At 35.9% G+C, this 25,255-nt stretch overlaps 1 protein-coding gene across 1 annotated transcript; it reads right to left on the bottom strand.

Annotated features, from left to right (window-relative positions):
• LOC104907452 (basic leucine zipper 19) lies at positions 1–25,255 on the bottom strand. The gene is made up of 2 exons (XM_010696385.3): positions 25,141–25,255; positions 1–1,114 (listed from the first exon to the last, which is right to left on the bottom strand). The coding sequence occupies exon 2, from the start codon at positions 1,092–1,094 to the stop codon at positions 252–254; it is 843 nt and encodes a 280-aa protein (XP_010694687.2). The 5' UTR covers positions 1,095–1,114; positions 25,141–25,255; the 3' UTR covers positions 1–251.

Below are 25,255 nucleotides of genomic sequence, written 5' to 3'. Positions count from 1 at the left end.
CGCAATTACAATATAAGAAACTACATCAAATATATGACTATAAATCTTCACCACTCTCTTTGATCATCATGTATGTTTTGTTTTATTAATGGAAAGAGAAGAAATCAAAAGTTCACGCATACATAATTAGTTGCAAGTATTTCTTTGGGATAAATTAACAAAAAAAAAAAAAAAAAAACGATACAGGAGAAAACCAAAACGTTATGATTGGAAACCTTATATTTTATTATCATACCGATAATATTGAATTGTTAAAGGGTGTCATATTTGCCTGCAAAGGGATCTTTTGGTTCACATCCTATGGTTGCCCCGCAATTAAGCTGCTCAGAATCACCACCATTCAGTACTTGACCATGTAACATCGGTCTTGAATCCCTAATTTTTCCACCAGTACCACCATGATGTCCATTGCATTGAGGCATACGATCATAGCCATAAATCCTTGTATTGGACGAAGGTCTACCATACCGAAAAGAGCGAGTTTCGCCTTCAATTCTCCCTCTTATATCAACAAGCAAACTCTTAAGCCAATAAATCTCAGCTTGCATTGCAGCTTCACCCTCTAACTTCTTAAGTAACTGTTGATTTAACGTCTTCAACTCCTTAATCTCATCCTCTAACGCGGCTTCACGTGTCTTGAGCTTTTCACGGTACTTTCTAACAGCTTCCCTGTTATCCCCTCGCTCCGTTCTGCCTCTTTTGTTAGCCCTTTCTTCCTCAATTTGAGTCGAATCATCGTTGTCACTACTTTTCTCTTCAGTAGGAGGACTTAACATTTCAGCATACAAACGAAGATAGTCATGTGTATGATTTGTTAAATCTTGGCCTGGGTGCTGAATAGTATTGGTATCGTTGCTACCATCAGTATGGTCTTGTAGGATATCATCTAAAATATTGCCTAAGGATTCAGCATTTGGAACGTCACCTAAGTTTGGACTTGGAAAGAACTCTTGGTTTGAAAAATTAAGCATGCTTCCATCTACTATAGTTGTCAACTCACTGTTGCTACCGTTGTTATTGTTGTTGTTGTTACTGCTGCTTCTGTTACTGCTGCTTATGCTACTGCAATTGCCATAATAGATGTGGTCTTCCATTAAGCTGTTTATATATCCACCTAAAGAAATAATATTGTAAGTTCACGTTGAAGGATTTATGTCCTCGACTTAAATGCAATTACTAATATATAATGGATCGTGTTATAGAGATAATAAGTTCGTTATATTGGGTCGTCTATACGTCTTGATAAAGAAAGCTATAGAACTTCGGATTAGTAAATAAGTAAACCCGAAGCCCAATGTAACGGATCCTACAAGGTCACACATTAAACTTGGATCAACAAAAGAAACCTAGAGCCCAAGAGGGCCCTAGGGTGGCCGGCCAAGAGAGGGGAAAGAGAGAGAAATCTGACCTAAATATTTTATATATTTGGGTTAGGCAGAAAAGAAAACAGTCAGTTTATTCTCTTATTATTTTCTCTCTCCTATTCTCTCTCTTCAAAAGTCACGTTATACTCCAAGAAACAAAGAAGAAGTTTTCTTCCTTTCCAACTAGCATTGGTGGAGTGTTGATCTGGGTTGGTGGACTAAGTAGAGGAATCACATCTGAGATTCTCAATCCGGGTTCTTCAAGCTTTGTGGAAATCACGCTACAAAGGTTATTTCTAAACTTGTATGTGATCCTTAATTGTATATGCATTGATCCTGATTTAAGTGCTTATGAATTTGATTCATGAAATTCCGCTTTATAGTACTTATATATTCCTACAGTGGTATCAGTTTTAGCCTCTTGCATATAGATTTTTGGTCATAAAGTTTAGTTTATGTATGATTAATTTTAATTTGATTAAGGGGAGGAATTAAATTATGGATTGAATAATAATTGAAATTGTTAAAAGAGTTTTAATAACTTGCTTTCTCAATCTTTATTAGCCGAATTTTTTAACCTCCTAAACCCTAATTTTCGAAATATATAAAATTCTGATTTTAGATCTCTAAATTTCGAAAATAAATTCATATTATTAATAAAATTTCATGCTTAAAATCGTTTATTTATGAAGATAAATTCATGTAAAAGGTGTTTTATATGAATTGATGATTTATTATATGAATAATCTGAAAATTAATTAAAATAGAGATTTTAAATCTAATTTTCTGTATTAAGCATAAAGAGTTATGTTTAATTTAATCAAGATCACCTAATTAAATTTACAAAAGGTTGTAATTTTAATATCCTTAAAATAAAAGAAAAGAAAAGAAAATTGAAAGGAAAAGAGAAGCCGCCACCGTGGTCGGTGTTCGGTCTCCGGTGGTCGGTGTTCGGTCTCCGGTGGTCAGTGTTCTGCCGGCGACAAACCGGTGTGGGGAAGAAGTCGAAACTGCCGGCGAGCAGTCAAAGTCGGCGAGTGAGGGTGAGATGGCGGCAGCCACGCGTTCGACGCGGGGCTGCGATTTCGGTGGTCATGGGCTGGCGCCGGTGGTTCTTCTGCCAGCGTCGGCTCATGGGAAAAAAGACCAGCGTCGGGTCGCGAATCAAAAGGCCGGCCAGTACGCCGGCGAGGTGGCCTGCAAAGTCGCCTGTTTTGGTTTAGCTCCGTCAAGTGTCGCGTGGAATGCAGCCTTGCTGCAGTTTCACGCTGGGTTTTTCGTTTGTTTTTTAAATAAAAAAAAAAAAAAATTTTTGATAAAGAAACGTGACTTAAAATCTGGGCAGCAGCAAGGTTTTATTTTATCTTTTGGAAGTTTTATTTTGAAAAACAGAATTTTGAGAAAGATAAGTAAATTTCAATTATGTTGACTTGGTCATAGATTTCAATCCATAATCTGATTTTTTAATCTAATTAAAATTAATTAGGCTAGTTTTAAGGGATAGAATCTTTAGGTGATTAGTTATTACTTAAAATTTTATCTTCTTGCTTTAATTAAGAATATTTGATATTTTAATTGATTGGCAAGTATAATATATGATATTATTATGTGGCTTTTATATTATGATATATTTGCTATGTATGACTAGTATGGCCCAAATTAAGATAGAAAATACGATCTGCGTATCGTTATGTATTCTTGTAATTTTAAATACGATCTGCGTATCGTTAAGTATTTTTGTAATTTATTTAATTTAGTTATTATTTAAATTATTTTTGATACTTATGTAATCCAAAGAAGAGTCCATCAAGAGAAGGCCCATGGAAAAGTGGATGGAGATCCATGAAGAGTCCAAGAAGGAGCCTTGATGCTTAGTTCTTAGGATTAGGGGCCATACTAGATCATTTTATTTTCGCATTTTATTATTCTTTAAAATGCTTATAAGTTTATTGTATGTTGGTTATTGATGCGCTAGAGTTCACTAATTCATAACAACATAATAAACTTAGGCCCCGTAAATATTAAGGTTTGCTTTTCCAAACATAAAGTACTTATAAAACCCTTAATTAATAGTAATAGGTCATGCCTCCGCAGGGTTTATCATTAATTTTGGGATATAAGGTAAAATTGCGAATTTTACAACTTAGTTTGGTTGTCCTTAACAAAATTATCAAAAGCGTTTTGAATTTTGAAGCAAGAGATAGTTAAACATGCGATGTTTATCCATCTAAACAAGAGTTATAAAGTGTTATAATTAGTAAAAGAGTTTACTTACCTTGATAATGTAACGTTAAGATAAGGCCTCCGTCTGCTTAGTGTTACATGTTGATAGGATCTTGTAAAACACTTATTCATAGGGGACTTTAATTTTGAATAGGTGGTCAACCTAGAAACCTTTTACATGTTTTAGGTTGCTTTATAAACATAAAATTGAACTTTGCCTTATTTTTCTGTCTGTAGATATCATGTCTAATAACAACAACAAAAACTCCGGTTTCAACATTCGTCCTTTTCTGGAAAAGGACAGACTGAATGGTGAAAATTTCCTTAATTGGGAAAGGACCTTAAGACTCGTTCTGAGGTTTGAGGGTCGAGAGGACGTCTTAGATACCCCGCTTCCTGTAATAACTGATGAATCAACTGACGCTGAAAAACGTCGTGCAAAACAGGCTAGTGATAAGTCTATACCAATCACTTGTTTGATGGTAGCAGCCATGGAGGTTCGAAACCAAGGATGCCTACACGATCATGCAAGAGCTGCGGGCCATGTTTAAAACTCAGGCCCGAGTTGAGCGGTATGAGACTAACAGGGAGATCCTTGAATGTCACTTGAAGCCGGGTCAAGCTGTTGGCCCCCATGTGTTCGAAATGATGGGTCTTTTCGAAAACATGGAAAGACTTGGGTTCCCTTATAGGCTCGAGTTGGCTACTGACATCATTCTCCACTCACTACCTGAAAGTTTTAATCAGTTCAGAATGACCTACAATATGAATGAGTCTGAAAAGACTTTGCAAGAGCTGCATGGATTGTTGGTCAATGCTGAAAGGAACATCCCTAAGGTTGAACCAAAGAAAGAGGTTCTGTTGGTTCAAAAGGGAAAGGGTTTCAAAAAGAAATGGGCAGGAAAGAAGGACAAAGGCAAGCAAGTTGCCACTGTCGCTGAAAAACCTAAGCCAACCGCCAAGCCAAGGTTGCTGCGGAAAGCAAGTGCTTCCACTGTCACAAGATTGGACACTGGAAGAGGAACTGCCCGATATACTTGGAGGAAATAAAGAAGTCTGGGGCTTCTACTTCAGGTATATATGTTATAGAAATCAATTTGACTTCTACTTCTTTATGGGTATTTGATACCGGTTGTGGTTCTCACATAGTTAATGATGTGCAGGGACTAAAAAGAAGTAGGAAGTTGGCAAAAGGCGAGGTAGAGCTACGCGTTGGAAATGGAGCACGAGTTGCTGCACTTGCCGTCGGGAGCTATAGTCTACACTTGCCATCTGGGCTTATTTTAGAATTAAATAATTGTTATTTCGTTCCTACAATAACTAAGAACATAATTTCGGTTTCAGTTTTGGATTCTGAAGGTTTTTGCTTTGAAATAAAGAACAAATGTTGTTCCATTTCTTACAATAATATGTTCTATGCCAGAGCTAATTTGATAAATGGTTTATATGTGCTTGATAAATCATTACAAGTCTATAACATAGATAGCAAGAAAAAGAAATCAAATGATTCTAACCTAACCTATATTTGGCATTGCCGAATGGGTCATATAAACCAAAAGCGCATTCACAAGTTACAAAAGGACGGTATAATTCCATCATTTGATTTCGAATCATTTGATGTATGTGAATCATGCTTAATGGTAAGATGACAAAATCACCATTTACTGGAAAAGGTGAAAGGGCCAGCGATCTTTTAGGACTCATACATACAGATGTATGTGGTCCTATGAGCACAAAGGCAAGGGGAGGGTTTAATTACTTCATCACCTTCACTGATGATTTGAGTAGATATGGCTATATTTACTTGATGAAACATAAGTCGGAATCTTTTGATAGATTCAAAGAGTTCCAAAATGAAGTACAGAATCAACTTGGTAAGACAATAAAAGCACTACGATCCGATCGTGGTGGTGAATATTTGAGCCAAGAGTTTGATGATCATCTAAAGGATTGTGGAATTCTTTCACAATTAACTCCACCAGGAACACCACAGTTAAATGGTGTATCTGAAAGGAGGAATCGAACATACGATATGGTTCGATCTATGATGAGTCTTGCTGATCTACCGATTTCTTTTTGGGGATACGCTCTCGAAACTGCTGCACACACACTAAATAGGAGCCCGTCAAAGGCTGTAGAAAAGACTCCATATGAGTTATGGAATGGAAAACCTCCAAACTTGTCTTTTCTTAAAATCTGGGGATGCGAGGTCTATGTAAAGCGGTTACTATCAGACAAACTCGCACCCAAGTCAGATAAATGTCTCTTTGTGGGATATCCAAAAGAGACAAGGGGTTATTACTTCTATAACCGTCAAGAGAACAAAGTGTTTGTTGCTCGTGATGGTGTCTTTCTTGAAAAGGAATTTGTTTCTAGAAAGACAAGTGGGAGTAAAATAACACTCGAAGAAATTCGAGATGAGCAACAACTGGACGTGGCTCACACCATGTCAGAGACGGCCCAACAAGACGAAAGTCATGTTGAGGAGATAACGTATTCAACGCGTAACCTCCTACCGTCCCATTCGAAGTTGAATCAAGCGAAAATCTTCAAACTGTTGAAGAGAACGTTTCTCTTGATGCTCAGACCCCGCGTAGGTCTAGTAGACCAAGGATTCCAAACAAAAGGTTGGTTGATTTCCTAATGACTGAAAATTCTGAAATTATGATTTTGGAAAATTCAGAACCTACTACCTACAAACAAGCTTTGACGAGCCCAGACTCTGAGAAATGGCTTGAGGCCATGAAATCCGAGTTAGACTCCATGTCTGAGAATAAAGTTTGGACACTGTTGACTTGCCTGTGGGGTTAACCCTATTGGATGCAAGTGGGTGTTCAAATTGAAAACAGACAAAGATGGAAATGTCTATGTCTACAAAGCAAGACTGGTTGCAAAAGGATTCAGACAAGTTCATGGTATAGACTATGATGAGACCTTTTCTCCAGTAGCAATGCTTAAATCAATTCGGATACTTTTAGCGATTGCTGCATTTTTTGATTACGAAATTTGGCAGATGGATGTCAAAACCGCATTCTTGAATGGGTTCTTGAATGAGGATGTGTACATGACACAACCTGAAGGTTTTGAAGATCCAGAAAATCCTAAAAGGGTTTGCAAGCTTCAGAGATCCATTTATGGATTGAAGCAGGCATCTCGGAGCTGGAATCTTCGGTTTGATGAGGCAATCAAACAATTTGGTTTCATCAAAAGCGAAGAAGAGTCTTGTGTTTACAAGAAGTTTAGTGGGAGCAGCTTAGTCTTCTTGGTTCTGTATGTAGATGACATACTAATCATGGGAAACGACATACCAATGCTTGAGTCAGTCAAGGAATGGTTAAAAGTTGTTTCTCTATGAAGGACCTTGGAGAAGCTGAGTACATATTGGGAATCAAAATCCATGGAGATAGGTCTCGAAGGATGATTGGGCTAAGTCAAGAAACTTATATTGATAAGGTTAAAACATGGAAAACTCGAAGAGAGGTTTCGTTCCCATGTCACATGGCATATCGCTTAGCAAGAGTCAGTGCCCGACTGAGCCTGATGAGTTAAAGCGAATGAGTAGCATTCCTTATGCTTCGGCTATAGGGTCTATCATGTATGCCATGATAAGTACTCGACCTGATGTTGCATATGCCTTGAGCATGTGCAGCAGGTTCCAAGCAAATCCAGGAGAAGCACACTGGACTGCAGCTAAGAGCATCCTTAAGTACTTAAGGAGGACTAAAGCTATATTCTTAGTATATGGGGGACAAAGTGAGTTGGTTGTTGAAGGTTATATTGATGCAAACTTCCAAATCGACAAAGATGATTACCGCTCTCAGTCAGGGTATTTCTGTTGTCTAAATGGAGTAGTAGTGAGCTGGAAGAGCTCAAAGCAAAGTTCATACGGATGAGAACGTGGCTGATCCGCTAACTAAACCACTACCTCAAACCAGCATGAGTGTCACGCTAGGGCTATAGGCTTGAAGCAAATGTTAGAGTGGCTTTAGATTGTACTAGGTTTAGAGAAACTTATTACAATGTAAAGACATGGCTTTGCTATTTATGTTTATGATAATAAATTTTGTCTTATTTAATTTTGGTTTGGTATTAAATAAAATGTCCAAAATATCTTGAATTCTATGGTTTTGTCAAATATGTGATTTGATGAATGAAACACCATAAGTGAACAGAATTCATAGAATATTAAAGTTCCTAATCTAAGTCATTAAACTGGACATAAATGACTTATTAAAGGATTAGCATATAAGATTGATTGATAGCGCCGTTTCATGGGCTATGGAAACATAGAGATGTTTAATCAATCATATGGACATGTATAGTTGATACATAGTCGAACTTGACCTACTTAGAAGTTTTATAACTTCGAAATTATATTAGTAGATTCCTGAGACACTGAGTAGAACATTACTAGCCCAATGATTAGTATAGCTTTGATACTGTCAAACGTCATGCCGTAAAAGGGACTATAAAGGCAGCATTCAGGTTGTGCTAAAAGTGAGTGGGAGTATTGGTTACTACAAGATTGGAAAAGTCCTCCTATATGAGATAGGATAGGTGTCTTGGCCCCTTGAAGAGTGAAAAATTGAAAAATGCATGGCCTGTGCTCAAATGGATCATCGTTGATCATTTGTTGACAATTTAACTCGGATTTCAAGGAATAATTTGAAAGCTAGTATGGATGATATAGAAATATGATCATACTATCAAATTAAGACATTAAGAGACTTGAGGAATAAAAACATTGCACACTCGTCTCGGACAAGTGGGAGATTGAAGGATTTATGTCCTCGACTTAAATGCAATTACTAATTATATATATGGATCGTTTATAGAAATAATAAGTTCGTTATATTGGGTCGTCTATACGTCTTGCTAGAGAAAGCTATAGAACTTCGGATTAGTAAATAATAAACCCGAAGCCCAATGTAACGGATCCTACAAGGTCACACATTAAACTTGGATCAACTAAATAAACCTAGAGCCCAAGAGAGGGCCCTAGGGTGGCCGGCCAAGAGAGGGAAAGGGAGAGAAATCTGACCTAAATACTTTTATATATTTGGGTTAGGCAGAAAAGAAAAACATCAGTTTATTCTCTTATTATTTCTCTCTCCTATTCTCTCTCTTCAAAAGTCACGTTATACTCCAAGAAACCAAAGAAGAAGTTTTCTTCCTTTCCAACTAGCATTGGTGGAGTGTTGATCTGGGTTGGTGGACTAAGTAGAGGAATCCCATCTGAGATTCTCACTCCGGGTTCTTCAAGCTTTGTGGAAATCACGCTACAAAGGTTATTTCTAAACTTGTATGTGATCCTTAATTGTATATGCATATGATCCTGATTTAAGTGCTTATGAATTTGATTCATGAAATTCCGCTTTATAGTACTTATATATTCCTACACACGTGATATGACAATGATGTGCTTGGTTGAGAAACAAGTTTCATATAATTGCTGTTGAAAGCATTACTTGGTAGACAAATTTTGCTCTAAGCATTACTTAATACTTGGTAGGCAAGTAATTATATATGAACATTCCGTATATATATATATATATATATATATATATAGAGGAGGGCTCTTGTGAGAACACCTCCTCTATGTGAGAACACTTTTTTATGTGAGAACAAATTCGGACCTTTAGATCTAATCTAATCTAACCATCCTAAATACACTTATGAGTAATGACATTTTCATAATTTAGTTTAACCCTTACCCTCTTTTTCCCCCACCCCTTTCACGCTACATTTTTTCTCTCTCTATCTTCTCTTTCTCTCTCCTCTGTATCGTCGTTCATGGAGTTTTAGTTCTTCAAAGATTTAGTTCGATTATATGCGAATTCCACACTATTTTTTTCTAGAAATTGTGTTGGTTACTATGATACAGCAGAGGATCACTATGATATATAGCAGAGAGTTGTGTTGGTTACTATGATACAACAGAAGGTCACTATGATATATAGCAGAGGGTTGTGTTGGTTACTATGATACATCAGAGGGTCACTATGATATATAGCAGAGGGTTGTGTTGGAACTATGATACAGCAGAGGGTCACTATGATATAGCAGAGGGTCACCATGATATGGAAATAGTTAATAATATTTTTTTTCTTGACTAATTTCTTTAAACATGTGTTAGATTGGTTATTATGATATAATACATGGCCACTATGATATTTTCTCATAGTTTTGCAGGTTTAGTTGCTCAATGTCGTTTTCTTGATTCTCTTAGTAACCTACGAATGAGATTCATTCTCACATAAAAAAGTGTTATCACAGAACACTTTTTTATGTGAGAATGAATCTCATCCGTAGGCTACCAAAAGAATCAAGAAAACGACATTGAGCAACTAAGCCTGCAAAATTATGAGAAAATATCATAGTGACCATGTATTATATCATAATAACCTATCTATCACATGTTTAAAGAAATTTGTCAAGAATTTTTTTTTTACTATTTCCATATCATGGTGACCCTCTGCTATATCATAGTGACCCTCTACTGTATATATTATACTAACCAACACAACCCTCTGTTGTATCATATTAACCAACACAACCCACTGATATATATCATAGTGACCCTCTGTTGTATCATAATAACCAACACAACCCTCTACTATATATCATAGTGACCCTCTGCTGTATCATAGTAACCAAACAATTCCTGGAAAAAATAGTGTGGGATCTGCAAATAATCGAACTAAAACTTTGAAGAACTAAAACTCCATGAACGACGATACATAGGAGAGAGAAAGAGAAGATAGATAGAGAAAAAAAGTAGCGTGAAAGGGGTGGGGAAGAAGGGGGGTAAGGGTTAAACTAAATTACGAAAATGCCATTACTCATAAGTGTATTTATGATGGTTAGATTAGATTTGATCCAAAGGTCCAGATTTGTTCTCACATAAAAAAAGTGTTCTCACATAGAGGAGGTGTTCTCACAAGAGCCCTCCTCTCTCTCTCTCTCTCTCTCTCTATATATATATATATATATATATATATATATATATATATATATATATATATATATATATATATTCTTCCCCACCCCTTTCACGCTACCTTTAGATCTCTCTTTATCTTCTCTTTCTCTCTCCTCTATATCGTCGTTCATGGAGTTTTAGTTCTTCAATGTTTTAGTTCGATTATTTGTGGATTCCACACTATTTTTTTCATAAAGTGTGTTGGTTACTATGATACAACAGAGGGTCACTATGATATAGCAGAGGGTTGTGTTGGTTACTATCTATGATACAACTGAGGGTCACTATGATATAGCAGAGAGTCACCATGATATGGAAATAGTAAATATTATTTTTTCTTGACTAATTTCTTAAAACATGTGATAGATGGGTTATTATGATATAACACATGGTCACTATGATATTTTGTCATAGTTTTGCTGGCTTAGTTGCTCAATGTCATTTTCTTGATTCTTTTGTTAATTTTCTTCAATTTTAGCTTTAATGGACAAAAAAAATTGCTCGAACACATATGACGTATAGTGACCGTTATACATATATATTCACCCTTCATATATAGTTTTTTATGTAATCCTAGAATGTCGTGATTTTCAAAGAACAAGTTCAACGCGTGAGAGAGAGACAGAATTGCTTGATACAACAGAGGGTTACTATGATATAGCAGAGGGTCACCATGATATGGAAATAGTAAATATTTTTTTTTTCTTGACTAATTTCTTTAAACATGTGATAGATGGGTTATAATGATATAACACATGGTAACTATGCTATTTTTCTCATAGTTTTGCAGGCTTATTTGCTCAATGCCGTTTTCTTGGTTCTCTTGGTAACCTACGGATGAGATTCATTCTCACATAAAAAAGTGTTCTCACATAGGGACCTATTCTCACCGGATCCCAACCCTATATATATATATATATATATATATATATATATATATATATATATATATATATATATATAGGGATGGGATCCGCTGAAAACAACTCTTAGGGCCTGTTTTCCCCAGCTTATTTTCAGTTCAGTTCATTTTAATTAAGTTCAGTTCACTTCAGTTCAGCTCTGGACAATACTTTTACTCTCACATATCACTATTCATTTCAGTTTAGTTCAATTCAGTTCAGTTCAGTTCAATTCAATTCAGTTCAGTTCAGTACAATTCAGTTCAGTTCAGTTTAGTTCAGTTCAGCTATTTTATGCTGAAGAGAACAGGCCCTTAATTTGAAAAACTGAAAACAAGGGTAACTTTTAACCCCTTTAGGGTAACTTTTAACACTTTTAGGATAACTTTTGCCAGTTTTGAAATAACTTTATTACATTAAGGGTAGTTCTATATACTTCAAGGGTAACTTTATTTATTATAAAAGTAACTATTACCACTTTTAGGGTAACTTTTACCATTTTTAGGGTAACTTTTACCACTTTAAAGGTAACTTTATTATGTTAAGGCCTTAAGGTAACTTTATACTTAGAGTATGTAGCTTTGAAATTTTTTACGGTAACTAGCTTTTAGAATTATAAAAGTAACTTTTATTAGAGTAACTAATAACTTTAGCTATTGATACTTTTTTCCCAATACAGCCACCTTCTTCCTCAACCTACATCTTCTTCCTATTTCTTTGCCAGACTTTGTGTGTTTCAACAACAATGGCAATGAAACTCAAGTATACCCATCAATTTATCAACAAACTCTGACCTTCTGTTCCCAATGCAAATTATCCATGTCTTATTTTAAAAATCAATATAAATCAACAATAGTAACATCCTTATGATCGAGGATCCGAATTGAAATTAAAGGAAGAACAGAAGCTAGGGTATCGGGAAACAAGTATCTCTAGAATATTTTGGAGAGATTTGAAGGATGTCGGAGATGGCGAACGAGTCGACTCGGAATGAATCGGAAGAAGAAGCTTCACTTGTAGGGATCTTAGGATTGCGGTGCCATCGGTGAAAATGAACTTAGAAATCGGAAGGAGGTCGTACTTGAAAGGTTTTCGACGAGCGTAGACTATGATTGAATCTTTGGTTGAAGATCGATGGAGGTGTTGATGATGGTGGCGCTCGGTGTTTTCTGCCATTGATGAAGGAGGAGAGAGAAAAAAAAATGGAAGGGGTCAAATGTAAGTTGGATCTTTAGAGGAGAGAGAGAGGTGGAATTTTATGAACAGAGAGGGAGAGTGTCAGCGTGCGATAGATGGAATTGAGAATATAAGCCACATGATCAAAATCAACGGCCCAGATGTCTTATTTTCAGTTTTCATATTAAGAATTGTTTTCACAAGATCTTGTTTCTATATATATATACTAGAATTTTTTGCACGCGATGCGTGCTTGAATTTTTTTCGAAACATAAACTCGATTTTCTTCGGCATAAGAGTCAAAATTTGAACATTAAACATACGAAGTATAATTGTTTTTAGTTGCAAAATTTAATTGGTTTAGTCGTTTCTGTCACTTAAGTCTCTCACCATTTTTTTTTTTTTTTTTTTTTACTTTTCAAAGTTAAATTCTATGAACAAAATAGAAATTTTATTGAATTTATTTATGATTTCTAATATTATAATTTTTTAGTTGATTTTTGAATTAAGTACAGTACTTCATAAATTGTAAAGAAAGTGGACACTTTGATTTCAAGTCAATTTTTTCATAGGTTGTAGTTTGTAAGTGAATTTTTAAGTTTTTTAAAGTTTCCTCATTTTAGTGATTTGCATAACGTAAATTATGCAATTTTATGATTTTAGTTGACTTGTGAGTGATTGTTATAAATTTATATTTTTGTTTGAAGCCCCCTTTGATTTGTAAGTGAATTTGTAATTTAGAATGGGAAGGGGTAACATAGTCTTTCATTCGGGACACATAGCTCCCCTTCCCTTATATAATAGAGATATGTTGTACTTTAATTCTTGAATGATATTTTACATAAACCTTTTTACCTTGATAATTAATGCTATTATATTAGAAAAAAATAGGTCCAAATATATGTAAAAGTTTCATTATATATAGGAAACACTATAAAAAAGTAAATAATTTTTTTCCTTGTCTAACTTCTAAATTCTGATTTCACTACAAATACACCTCTATTTTTTTATCATGACCCACCATTAATTGTGAATGGTTCTTGAGAATAGTGATTTTAAGTAAATTTTTGTAAATGTTTTGTATGTATTGAGTTCTAGGTTATTAGTTTTAGTTTGTATATTAATTTTAAGTTTTAATAAAGTTTCCTGATTATTTGAGTGATTTGCGTGATTTTTATAACGTGATTTGTGAAGTTTCTTCTTTTAAGTGATTTGTGAGTGAGTGTTGTAAATTAATTTTCGGTAGTTTTCTTGAGTGTCGATTTTGATTTTGACATTCCTTTTGTAATTTAGAAAGAGAAGCGGGGCAAAATAGGCATTTCAAAAGAGGACACCATTGCTCCCCTTCTCTTCCCTTATATAATAGAGATATATACTCCCTCCGTCCTCCATTAGTTTACCCCTTTCTTTTGCACAGAGTTTTAGGAGAAATAATATTGTGGGTCATAGAAAGAAAGAGAAACTATTTTTTTATATTAAAGTTGAATGTCTGTGTGATGAAAAGTTTGTGGTCCCATTCCAAAAACATCAAAAAAAAAAAGAAAGGGGTAAACTAATAAGGGACACCTTAAAAGGAATACGGGTAAACTAAAAGAGGACGGAGGGAGTATATAATAGCAAACATATTGTTAAGTAAGCTCTAACTTTCTTCTCGACGCGTGAAGGTGTTCATGCTCCGGTGCCATTGCAAGGAAATCTGGCAGGAAATCCAGAGCTCTAGTCATGGCAAGAAAATCTGGCGGGAAATCGCAGAGCTCTAATCATGGCTAGGAGAAGGAAAAGCTTCATGGACCGAACTATGATTCAATGGCAATGAAAACTCAATCCATGGGTTTTGGTTTTGCGATTCGAGATGTGATGACGCCAAAATCATCGATTCAACAATTGCAGCAACACAGTGAGGTTAGACATACTTTCAATGAATGGTTACAATCATTTCATATGAAACCTCAAGGAAGTAATCCAACCTTTAATGGAGGTATGCAAAATATACCTATTTTACAGCAATTAGAAACTATTGCATTGGATGATGAGCATGAGTTAGAGATTGAACAAAATCAGGTTAATATGATGGAAGATGTGATTGAAAATGTGAATGTGAATAAACCTGATCATGTAGAATCTGTGAGAATTGAAATGGAGGACATTGAAGAGAAGGTTAATTACTGAAATTATTCCTTAATATGCTATGTAGTAGTTGCTAATCTACCGACACATGTTATGGAAGGTTTTGTGAGACAAATTTCGAGGAAGTATGATGTAGACAAGGTAGCTGCGATTAGTAGAGGAGTTTATTTAGTTAGATTTCAGGCAATGGACTCTAGAGATTCAGTGATACAGGGGCACTATTTCATTGATAGCAAACCAATTATCATGAAACCTTGGCATCCGGACCTAGGTTTGGATAAAGTTTCACTAAAAACTCTTCCAATTTGGGTTCAATTGAAGTTAGGACTCAAATATTGGGGAGACAAAACTTTACGTAAGAGAAAACTCAAATATTCAGAAAATGCCTTACCAAAGTGTGGTGTAATAGATTAAGACAAATCCTACATGATTTAATCTTAGAAAATCAAGGAGGATCTATGCATAGGAGGTATATTGTACACAATATAATGGTGGTTCAGGATATGGTGAGACATTGTCGAAGGAAATCAGTGTCACCTAGTTGTCTTTTGAAGATTGATCTTCAAAAGGCCTATGATACTGTCAACTAGGAATTGTTGGCAGAAATGTTGGAGTATTTGAGCTTTCCATCCAAGTTCAGACAGCTGGTAACGGAATATATAAACAAACCTAGATTTTCATTAGTTATTAATGGAGCTATGAAGGGTTTTTTCCAAGCTAAGAGAGGGTTAAGACAAGGTGACCCTATGCCTCCCATTTTTTTTGTCATATGCATGAAATATTTATCTAGAGTGATACACAAAATGAGTGAAATAAGTCAATATAAGTTCCATCCAAGATACAAGGAGCTCAATTAACTCACATGTGTTTTACAAATGATTTAATTCTTTCTTATATATAAAGGTGAATATGCATCTGATTACTTGTTACTAGGTGCTTTAAAGATTTTTTCCAACACATCTGGACTCAAAGCTAATACACACAAATCTGAAATGTATAGTTGTGGAAGGAAAGAAGCTAAGGTGCAAAGACTTATACAAAGCTTTAGGTTTTGTAAGGAGTTCACTACCTTTTAGATATCTTGGAGTCCTTATATGCTCCAAAAAGATATTTGTTGCACTGTGTGAAGTATGGATTGATAAATTGACAGCAAAAATCATTGGAGCTCTAGGAATCTTTCCTACATGGCCAAAGTACAACTAATAAATTATGTTCTTATCAGTTTACATAGATAATGGGTACAAGTGTATATATTGCCTAAGAAGGTGTTGAAATAAGTGGCTATATTCTGTAGATTTCTCGTATGGAGTGGTCAACACTTTACTTCTAAGCCTCGATACATCTTATGGGATCGGAGCAAGCATGTCCGAGAAGAAAGCAAAAGGACTTGGGTTTAGAGATATTGTCAACTAGAATATAGATAGTATGGGAAAATATGTGTGGGCCATTTTTTTCAAATAAGATAATTTTTGGATTAAATGGGTCCACTCAGTATATATTAAGGGAGAAGATTGGTGGAGTTATACGGCGAGTGCTGATGCTAGTTGGTATTGGAGAAAAGTCTGTGAAGTTAAAGAAAAACTGAAAACACACTTCACTAGAGAGGAAATGAGCAGTATGACTCATTACTTAGTTAAGAGTGTCTATGATAAAATAGGTAAGGAAATAGGAGAAAGTTCCATGGGACATGATTGTATGGAACAGGCTGAGCACACCTAAGCATTGATTTATTCTATGGCTTGCAATACAAAAGAAGTTGTAACCTACTGGGAACTTGAAGCAATAGGGGTCAGCAAAATAAATTTGTGTTTGATTTTTAAACATAAATTGAAAATCATTCACATATCTTCTTCATATGCAAGTTCAACTCTGAATGCTTGAATCAGATTAAAATATGGCTGGTTATGCATACAAGAAGTCTGAAATTGTAGCAAATATGGATAAGAAGGAGCTCAAAAAAAAATTTCAGAAGCAGGTACTTTCGGGTGTTGCAGTAGTTGTGTACCATATTTGGAGTTGCAGAAATGGGAGCTTCTGGAATAATTATATTCCTACTATTGCCAGCAGTGTGATTAATATAAAAAAAAATTAAACAAAGCTTAAAATTAATGTTGGATTGCCACAGAAAATCTATCGTACAAATTATAGGTAGTTTCTTAGTTTGTAAAATGTTATGAGAACAATAGAGTATGAGCAGTTGTTGTTTGTAGTTGAAATGCTTTATAAGCTCTTATGTCAAAGAGTCCAACCTAGTTGGTTTATTTGGCTTCGAGCTTCTTTAGGATGTATGTTGAATGAACAATGAATCTAGTTACTTATATAGCAAAAAAAAAAAAAAAAAAAAGAAGTGAGATAAATACTGCTAATCAAGATTGATATAGATTGAGGTTCATGTCAAATCATGTACAAAAGAAGCTAAGATCAGTATAATTTGTTTTCATGATTTTATGTAATATTGTTGTTTTAATTAATAGCTGAGTACAATTAACGTACATGTTTGTTAATAGTCAAAAAAATTTGTAGCAAAAGGCACATAACTACTTGTATGCTACAACCAACATAATTTTACCCACATACCCATATGAATATCAATCCCACCTACAATATAATTATCCACTCGATATACCCATATGACTGATGTATCTCACTTTTTTTCATCTAATCCTCCATATTTCATCTTCCCACCTACAATCTTATATATTCCCTTCTCTCAAAAAATTAGAACGACTTATCTCCTTATCCTCTTTATCCTCACTATCTTTCATATCTCAATCAAAAAGATTGGGATTTCATATTCATATTCACAGCAAACACCACATTAATAAGCCAATTATGGTGTCAAAATTAACCCCATGAACACTCTATTAATTTTTAGAGTAATTTTGGTCTCTATTTTTGTGGGTCTTTTTAATTAGGTTTTTTTTTTATTTCGTTGGGTGGTTATGTTCAAAACGTTCATGGAATAGGGCTGAAATTGAAGTTTATTTGGTTGACGAATTAGATGAGGAGGGCTCAAATTTGAAGGTAATTGTTTTATGTTCCTGATTTCGTCTCAAAAATGTAATTGTCAACTAAATTTCTCAAAGATTCGGTTACTTTTTATTAGAACTTTTATTCGTGAAGATGGTTTTTTTAAGAAATTTGTCGCTAAAGTTCTTGAATCATCCACTTTTCCTTTTTCTTTCCCTTCTTTTTCAAGACTTCTTCTACTCCTTTTTCTAGGTTTTTAATTATTCATACTTCTTCAACTCCCTTTTTTTTGGTTTTTAAATTATTCATAAGAAATTTCAGTAAAATCAACCGTTTTTATCGTTTTTCAATTTCACTATTTGTTTTTGGCAAATTAGTGTAATTTCATTTTTAGTTTGATTTTCGTGTCATTGTTGTTGTATTCGAAATTGATTTATATTTTATAATGCCTTTTTTTGTTACAAAAAAATCATTATTTTTTAAATAATTATTTGAAATTTATACCGTACAATACAGACTTAAATTATTCATGTAATTCTAATATAAGAGTTGTTAGTTTTTTTCCAACTAATTTGAAATAAATTGCATGATTAAAAAGAATTATGTACCTTTTTTAGAAGTTCGCAACTCGCCAATGGACAAAAATGAATCTCCCCAACGAAACCGTAAGTTTTTCTTTATTTGTAATTTTTATTGATGTGGTAGTGTATTGATAACTTTTTTGTGTATGTAATTGTAAATGGTTCTTGCAAACGGAGTATGTAATTGTTAATGGGTTTTAGTTTGTAATTGATTTTTCTTGTTTTTATAAATTTTCCTCATTTGAGTAATTTGTATAACGTGAATTATTCAATTTTATTGATTTCAGTTGACTTGTGATTGGTTATTATAATTGTATTTTCGGCAGTATTTTTGATATGTTGTTTTGGTTGAGAGTGATTTTGCAATTTAAAAAAGAAAAGGGGGTAAAAGAGTCTTTTCAAATGGGGACACTATAGCTCTCCCTTCCCTTATATAATAGAGATATATCTATATGTGGACCTTGACCGAGTCTCGCATATTATAACAATCACTTTTTTTATTCCCCAGTCATTAATGCATATGTATTCGGTAAATTTATTTGCCAAAAGAAACTTTTAGAATTTTAATTTTGCGAAAAAAATCTTTTAAATCAGTTTTTGCAGAAAAAAATCAAAAACTTATTTTTTTGCAAGATGAAACCTATTTTCATTTTTCGATGTGGTTTTTGAGATGAATAGGGTGGCCTTTTTATCTTTGTTTAACCGCTTATTTTCGTTAACTGCACCACCATCATATGCATCTCAAAAATCACACTGGAAAAATGTAAATAGGTTTCATCTTGCAAAAACAATAATAGATTTGTGGTTTTTTCTGCAAAGAATGATTAAAAGGATTTTTTTTTTTGCAAAATTGAATCTTTAAAAGGTTTTCTTTGGCAAATTTTCCTATATATTACCGATAATATATAGTTTTAACATCTTACTAAAATTTTTAGAAAAATATATAACGTTGAAATATAACTACGAATCTGTGATGAGCATATATATATATAATTGCTTTATATCTTTGACTATTTATTTGTATCAGGATTACGAAGGAGTGAGTTTGATGTGGGCCATTAAATAGAGAATCAAACTTAATAGATATTGCGTGATATAACCAGTTTTTCAATTTGTTTAGAAAATAAAATCTAATATGGGCAACCACTTAGGGGCGTTTGGTTCATATAGTGGTTGGGGTTTGGAATCAAGAATGAAAATAAGGTGTTAGAAGTTGGGAACTTGATACCTAATAGCATGTGTTTGGTTTGATACCTAGAGGTATTGGTATAAGTCATACACACCTCCCCTATTGGGTTTCAGTTATATATATATATATATATATATATTATATAATATATATATATATATATATATATATATATATATATATATATTCATATATATTATATATATATATTAGTAATGGGCTCCTCATTATAGTGTAAGTGATGTAAATATAAGTATATGTATGTTGTTTACTTGACCCATTAAGAGCCTAATCTCCTAGGTTCTATTTAAGCACTAATAATTGATCATGAATGACAAGATTACACAATCACTCTAAGCTAAATACTCCCTGCCGTGACATGGTATCAGAGCTGCGTTATTAACGTCGGATTATTGACCGAAAAAATTCTCGTTGGCCGACTGTGCTTGCCCATCTTCACCCGCATGAATCGCTCGGCATACAAACACCATGGGAGGCGACGAGAAGAAAGATGTTGTTGGGGGGAACAAAGCGTGGATTGTGAACGCCTCCTCGCTGTATTATTTGGGCTCCGGTGACCAGCCCGCAACGTTATCACACATGTGATCTTCACCGGCGACAATTATGTCACATGGAATAGGGCCATGATGATCTCTCTGCGTGCCCGGCGGAAATATGGATTTGTCGATGGGACTCGTACAAGACCCACCAAACCAGAAGCCATTATTGACTGGGATACAATTCATTTCATGATCATGTCTTGGTTGTTGAGAAGTATGGAACCTAAGATAGCGACTACCATATTGTTACATGAGAATGCTAAAGACTTGTGGGATTATCTTGAACGAAGATTTTGCATGGCGAACGGACCGCCAATTCAACAAATCTGGGCTGCCATAACCGAGTGTAAGCAAACTGAATTTATGTCTATTGATCCATACTACTACACCAAGTTGACTGGATTGTACGATGAATTGGCTCGCTTGAAGCCCATGCCTTCGTGTTAATGCAAGAAGCTAAGTGTGATTGCGGGTTGGCTTTGAAACTGTCGGGGAATCGAGATGAGGAGATTTTTCATCAATTTATGGTCGGATTGGAGAGTAACGCTTATGGGACCGTGCAGACGAACCTACTCTCACAACGTTTCTGGGGAGATCTCAATCATGCGTACCAAACTTTGGTGCAGGAGGAGTAGTCCCGTGCTCTAGCTTGCTCGCGGGAAATCTGTCCATGAAAGCGTTCAAGCCTTTCACGTAAATTCTGAGCGTGCGAAGGGCCGTTTTGATCGAGTGGACAAGTTTAAAGCCGTTTGTACTCATTGCAAGTAGCGAGGGCACGAGGTTAGTGGGTGCGTTAAGCTCCACAACAATCCTCCATGGTACGAGGAACGTGTACGTGCGCGCAATACCGCACGTGTTGTTGGGTCTGCCGCACACCCAAACGCAAGCAGCAACCCATCCACGGCTTGTCATCTTGCGGTTCAGGGGGGGCGAAGGCCCATGCAGTTTCGGACGTGCATTTTGGCACGTCGGAGGGGGCGGCACTCCACTAGCCAAGCTCACACCCGCACATGTTCAAGTACTTATGAACATGATTAATACTTTAATAGTGAGCAAAATAACTCTAGCATTGATCCTTTGGAATGAGTGGCGAAGATGCTTCCTCATATTCGTTCTAGTCCTGTTCAGAAACACTTGAATAAAATATGTGATTTTTTATCCTTTGGTAAAATTAACCCGTGATAGCTTTCCTATTAGTACACATAAGCCTAGTCGTTTGTTTAAACTCATACATTGTGATTTGTGGGGGCCCTATAACACTCCTTCTTCGTGTGGTGTTATTTATTTTTTTACTGTTGTTGATGATTAGTCTTGTGTTGTTTGGGTATACTTGTTGGAAAATAAGACTGCGATTTACAAACACTTCTCTTCTTTCTTTGCCATGGTCTCTCGTCAATTTGAAACTACTGTGAAAATAGTTAGGAGTGACAATGGGACTGAGTTTAATTGTATGCATGATTTCTTTGGAAAGAGTGGTATCTTGTTTCACAGCTCTTATACCGGGATTCCTCAACAAAATGGGCGGGTTGAGCGTAAACACCAACATATTTTGAACATTAGTCGTGCCTTAATGTTTCAAGCTAACTTACCCGTTCTTTTTTAGGGGAATGTGTCCCAACTGCCGTTCATTTGATCAACCATACTCCTTTTGGTATGTTGAATACTAAAACCCCTTTTGAGATGATTTATTGTTGCCCCCCCCCCCCCTCGAGTTTGATCGTTTGCGTGTTTTTGGATGATTGGCCTTTTCTCATAATCAAAAAGCTAAGTGAGATAAATTTGTCCTAGAGGTAGAAAGTGTATTGTTATTGGGTATCTACCGACAAAAATGGTTGGAAAATGTACGACTTACAAAGTTGAGACATTTTCGTCTTTCTAGATGTCCAATTTTTTGAGACAACCTATCCTTTTTCTAACCAGCCCACAAACTCGCCCAGCCAAACCCCTATCACCACAAATTCGCCCAGCCCTTCTTTTGTCCTTAACGAGCCCGTAAATGAACCCACATCTGCACTCCCAAATGAGCCTACACACGAGCCCAACCTCCCTTCCGCTCCCTCATCCGAATCCACTCTTGCCACTGGGCCGCCTATCAAACCTAGCCCACTCTCTCTTGGGCGGCCTACTGAACCTGTTGGCCCGCCTAGTCCTTCTTCATCTGCAATCGAGCTTACAACTCCCTCTTCGCCACTATTAGGTCGTGGTCTTCGTGAGAAACGCCCGAGTGTTATACTTCGTGATCATGTGACTTATATGGCTCAACTACCTTGCCCCTTTCCTCTTCATCAGCTTCGTCATGTTCCCCAGGTACTTGTCCTTATCCCATAGCTAATTTTGTGAATTTGGATAATTTTTTGTTGCGTCACTTTGTGTTTCAGGGTGTTGAACCTCGTAGTTTCAAACAGGCTATGCAACACTCTGGTTGGCGTGAGGCGATGCATAATGATATTCGTACATTAGAAGACAATGGTACCTGTGTTATAACCACTCTTCCTCCTGACAAAAAGGGCTTTGGGTTGTAAATGGATGTACAAAATCAAATACAATTCTGATGGTAGTGTGGAACGTCTCAAAGCTCGGTCGATCATTCTTGGTAATCATCAGGTTGAGGGGATCAACTACAATGAAACTTTTGCTCCTGTGGCCAAAATGGTCGCCGTTCGTGCCTTTCTTGCTGTTGCTGCCGCTCGAAATTAGGAGGTATACCAACTGGATGTTCATAACGCTTTCTTGCATGGCGATCTTCATGAGGAGGTGTATATGAAACATGCCTGGATTCAATAGTCGTTCTGGTCAGGTGTGTCAGTTACATAAATCTCTTTATGGTCTCCGCCAGGCCCCTCGATGTTGGTTTGCTAAGCTGGCTACTGCTGTGCAGCAATATGGTTTTTCATATTCATACTCAGAATACTCTCTCCTCATTTATCGTCGAGGTGATGTGTGTCTTCACATTCTGGTATGTTGACGATTTGATCATTTCTGGGAATGATACTGCTACTCTCGCTCTTTTCAAACAATATCAAGGTGATTGTTTTCGTATGAAGGATCTCGGCCCCTAGAAGTACTTCCTCGGCATCGAGGTCGCCCGTAGTGCTGATGACTTCTTTCTTTCTCAGCGGAAGTGGACCCATGATATCATTAATGAGACCGGACTTTTCGGCGCCAAGCCTGCGGACACTCCACTTGAGCAAAACCATCATTTGGCTCGCATTTATGGTACTTCCTATTCTGACCCTGCCCAGTATCGTCGCATTATAGGGCGTCTCATCTGTTTGGCCTTCACTCGTCCTGATCTGGCATATGTGGTTCATGTTCTTGCTCAGTTTATGCATGCCCCCCAGCAGCATCATTGGGACGCCGCCTTCCGTGTTGTGCGTTATTTGAAAGGTACTCCTGGTTAGGGCGTCATTCTCTCATCCCCCTGCGGCTTACGTTTGACTGCTTGGTGTGATTCAGATTGGGCTAGCTGTCCCTTGATCCGTCATCCTATCTCTAGTTGGATTGTCTTCCTTGGCTCTTTTCCAATCTCCTGGAAGACTCGGAAACAACATATTGTCTCTCGCGCTTCCGCTGAGGCCGAGTATCGCTCGATGGTTGACGTTACTGTTGAGCTCAAATGGCTCCGCGAATTGCTCTGTAGTCTTGGTGTTTCTCATACGAAGCCCAGTTCTTTGTTTTGTGATATCAAGTTAGCTCTCTACATTGCCCAAAATCTGGTTTTCCATGAGCGTACTTAACACATCGAGATTGATTGTCATTACATTTGCGATGCTATTCAGGCCGGTTTAGTCGCTACTTCACATGTCTCCACTATCGAGCAGCTTGCGGACATTTTCACCAATGCTTTGGGTGTTCGTTAGTTTTTGTATTTACGAGGCAAGTTAGGCATTCACGATCTTCATGCTCCAACTTGAGGGGGTTGTTGGATGGATTAGTAATGGGCACCTTATTATAGAGTCAATGATGTTATTATAAGTATATGTATGTTGTTTAGTTGGCTCATTAAGAGCCTAATCTCCTCAGTTGTATTTAAGTCCTAATCATTGATCATGAATGACAAGATTGCACAATCACTCTAACCTAAATACTCCTTGTCGTGACAGTTTCTAAATCCCATACCTTACAGCCTATAGATTATTTAATATATTATTTTATTAAACAAAAACTAGGTATAAATTTTGCTCATTCTAAACACATACGTTATAACAAAAGCATATGAACTAAACACTTGAGACATCTCAAATCCCAACATACATATACAAATGGATAAAGTAAATTAAGTTAGAGGGAATATATTAATATACTGATGTGATCCAAATTCGTAAACTATGATCTCGAAGATGCAAATCAAGCTAAGCAAGTTAAAAAAACAGAAAACAAAAAAAAAAAAAAAAAAACAAATTGAAAATTTGAACAGTTGACACCAATGGCATATATATTTTCCATATTATTGATCCCAATTTAAAGTTGACCAATCTAAAAAAATTACTTCTAATGCTCCAAATAGCATGATAGCTTGGTAATAGAGAATATGAGAGGAATTTGAGACAAAAAGCAGGCTAAATATAACTTATGAATTATATAATAGGTCATTTCGGAGCAATATTGGTAAGACTCTCCAAATTCGAGATCATAACAAATAAAGAAAAGTTTGCATTAATAAATCAAAGAAGACACCTCGAACTTATTCGATTTACGTACTTAATATTTTTGTAGAATCTCACTAAATGGTTGTATAGATTGGTGAGAGAGCCCTCTAAACGATCTTAAGTGATGTCTCATTTGATAGAAGAAAAGAACAGAGATCAGACCAATGATCCATATATGTAAACGACCATCGAAGATGATATGTGGACTCATGCACTGATGGAATTGGCGGTCTTATATGGTTTTATAGATTGATTCACGAATAAAATGTGTCTCTCTCCTACAGTATCTTGGTAGTTAAGGTGGAAAAATTCACATGTAAATAGTTCAAGCAAACCCTAGAAGCTAGACATACAAAGTGATTATTGAAGAACAAAAATCATACTATAGCCAGAGAGAGGATATATAAGAAGTCATACCAGTTTAGAATAGAACTGATCCACTTCGATGTTGTGTATCTTGCAGTCGTTGCCGAAAAGTGAAATGGATGGTGAACTGATGATTGATGAACAACTACGTTGTCAATGAAAGATA

The sequence above is a fragment of the Beta vulgaris genome, chromosome 4, assembly GCF_026745355.1.
Source record: "Beta vulgaris subsp. vulgaris cultivar EL10 chromosome 4, EL10.2, whole genome shotgun sequence".
Lineage (NCBI taxonomy): Eukaryota > Viridiplantae > Streptophyta > Magnoliopsida > Caryophyllales > Amaranthaceae > Beta > Beta vulgaris.
This window is presented reverse-complemented; position numbering and strand designations above follow the sequence as displayed.

Coding starts and splice junctions, on each gene's coding strand:
- LOC104907452 (XM_010696385.3), bottom strand. CDS start 1,094: ATGGAAGACCACATCTATTATGGCAATTGCAGTAGCATAAGCAGCAGT.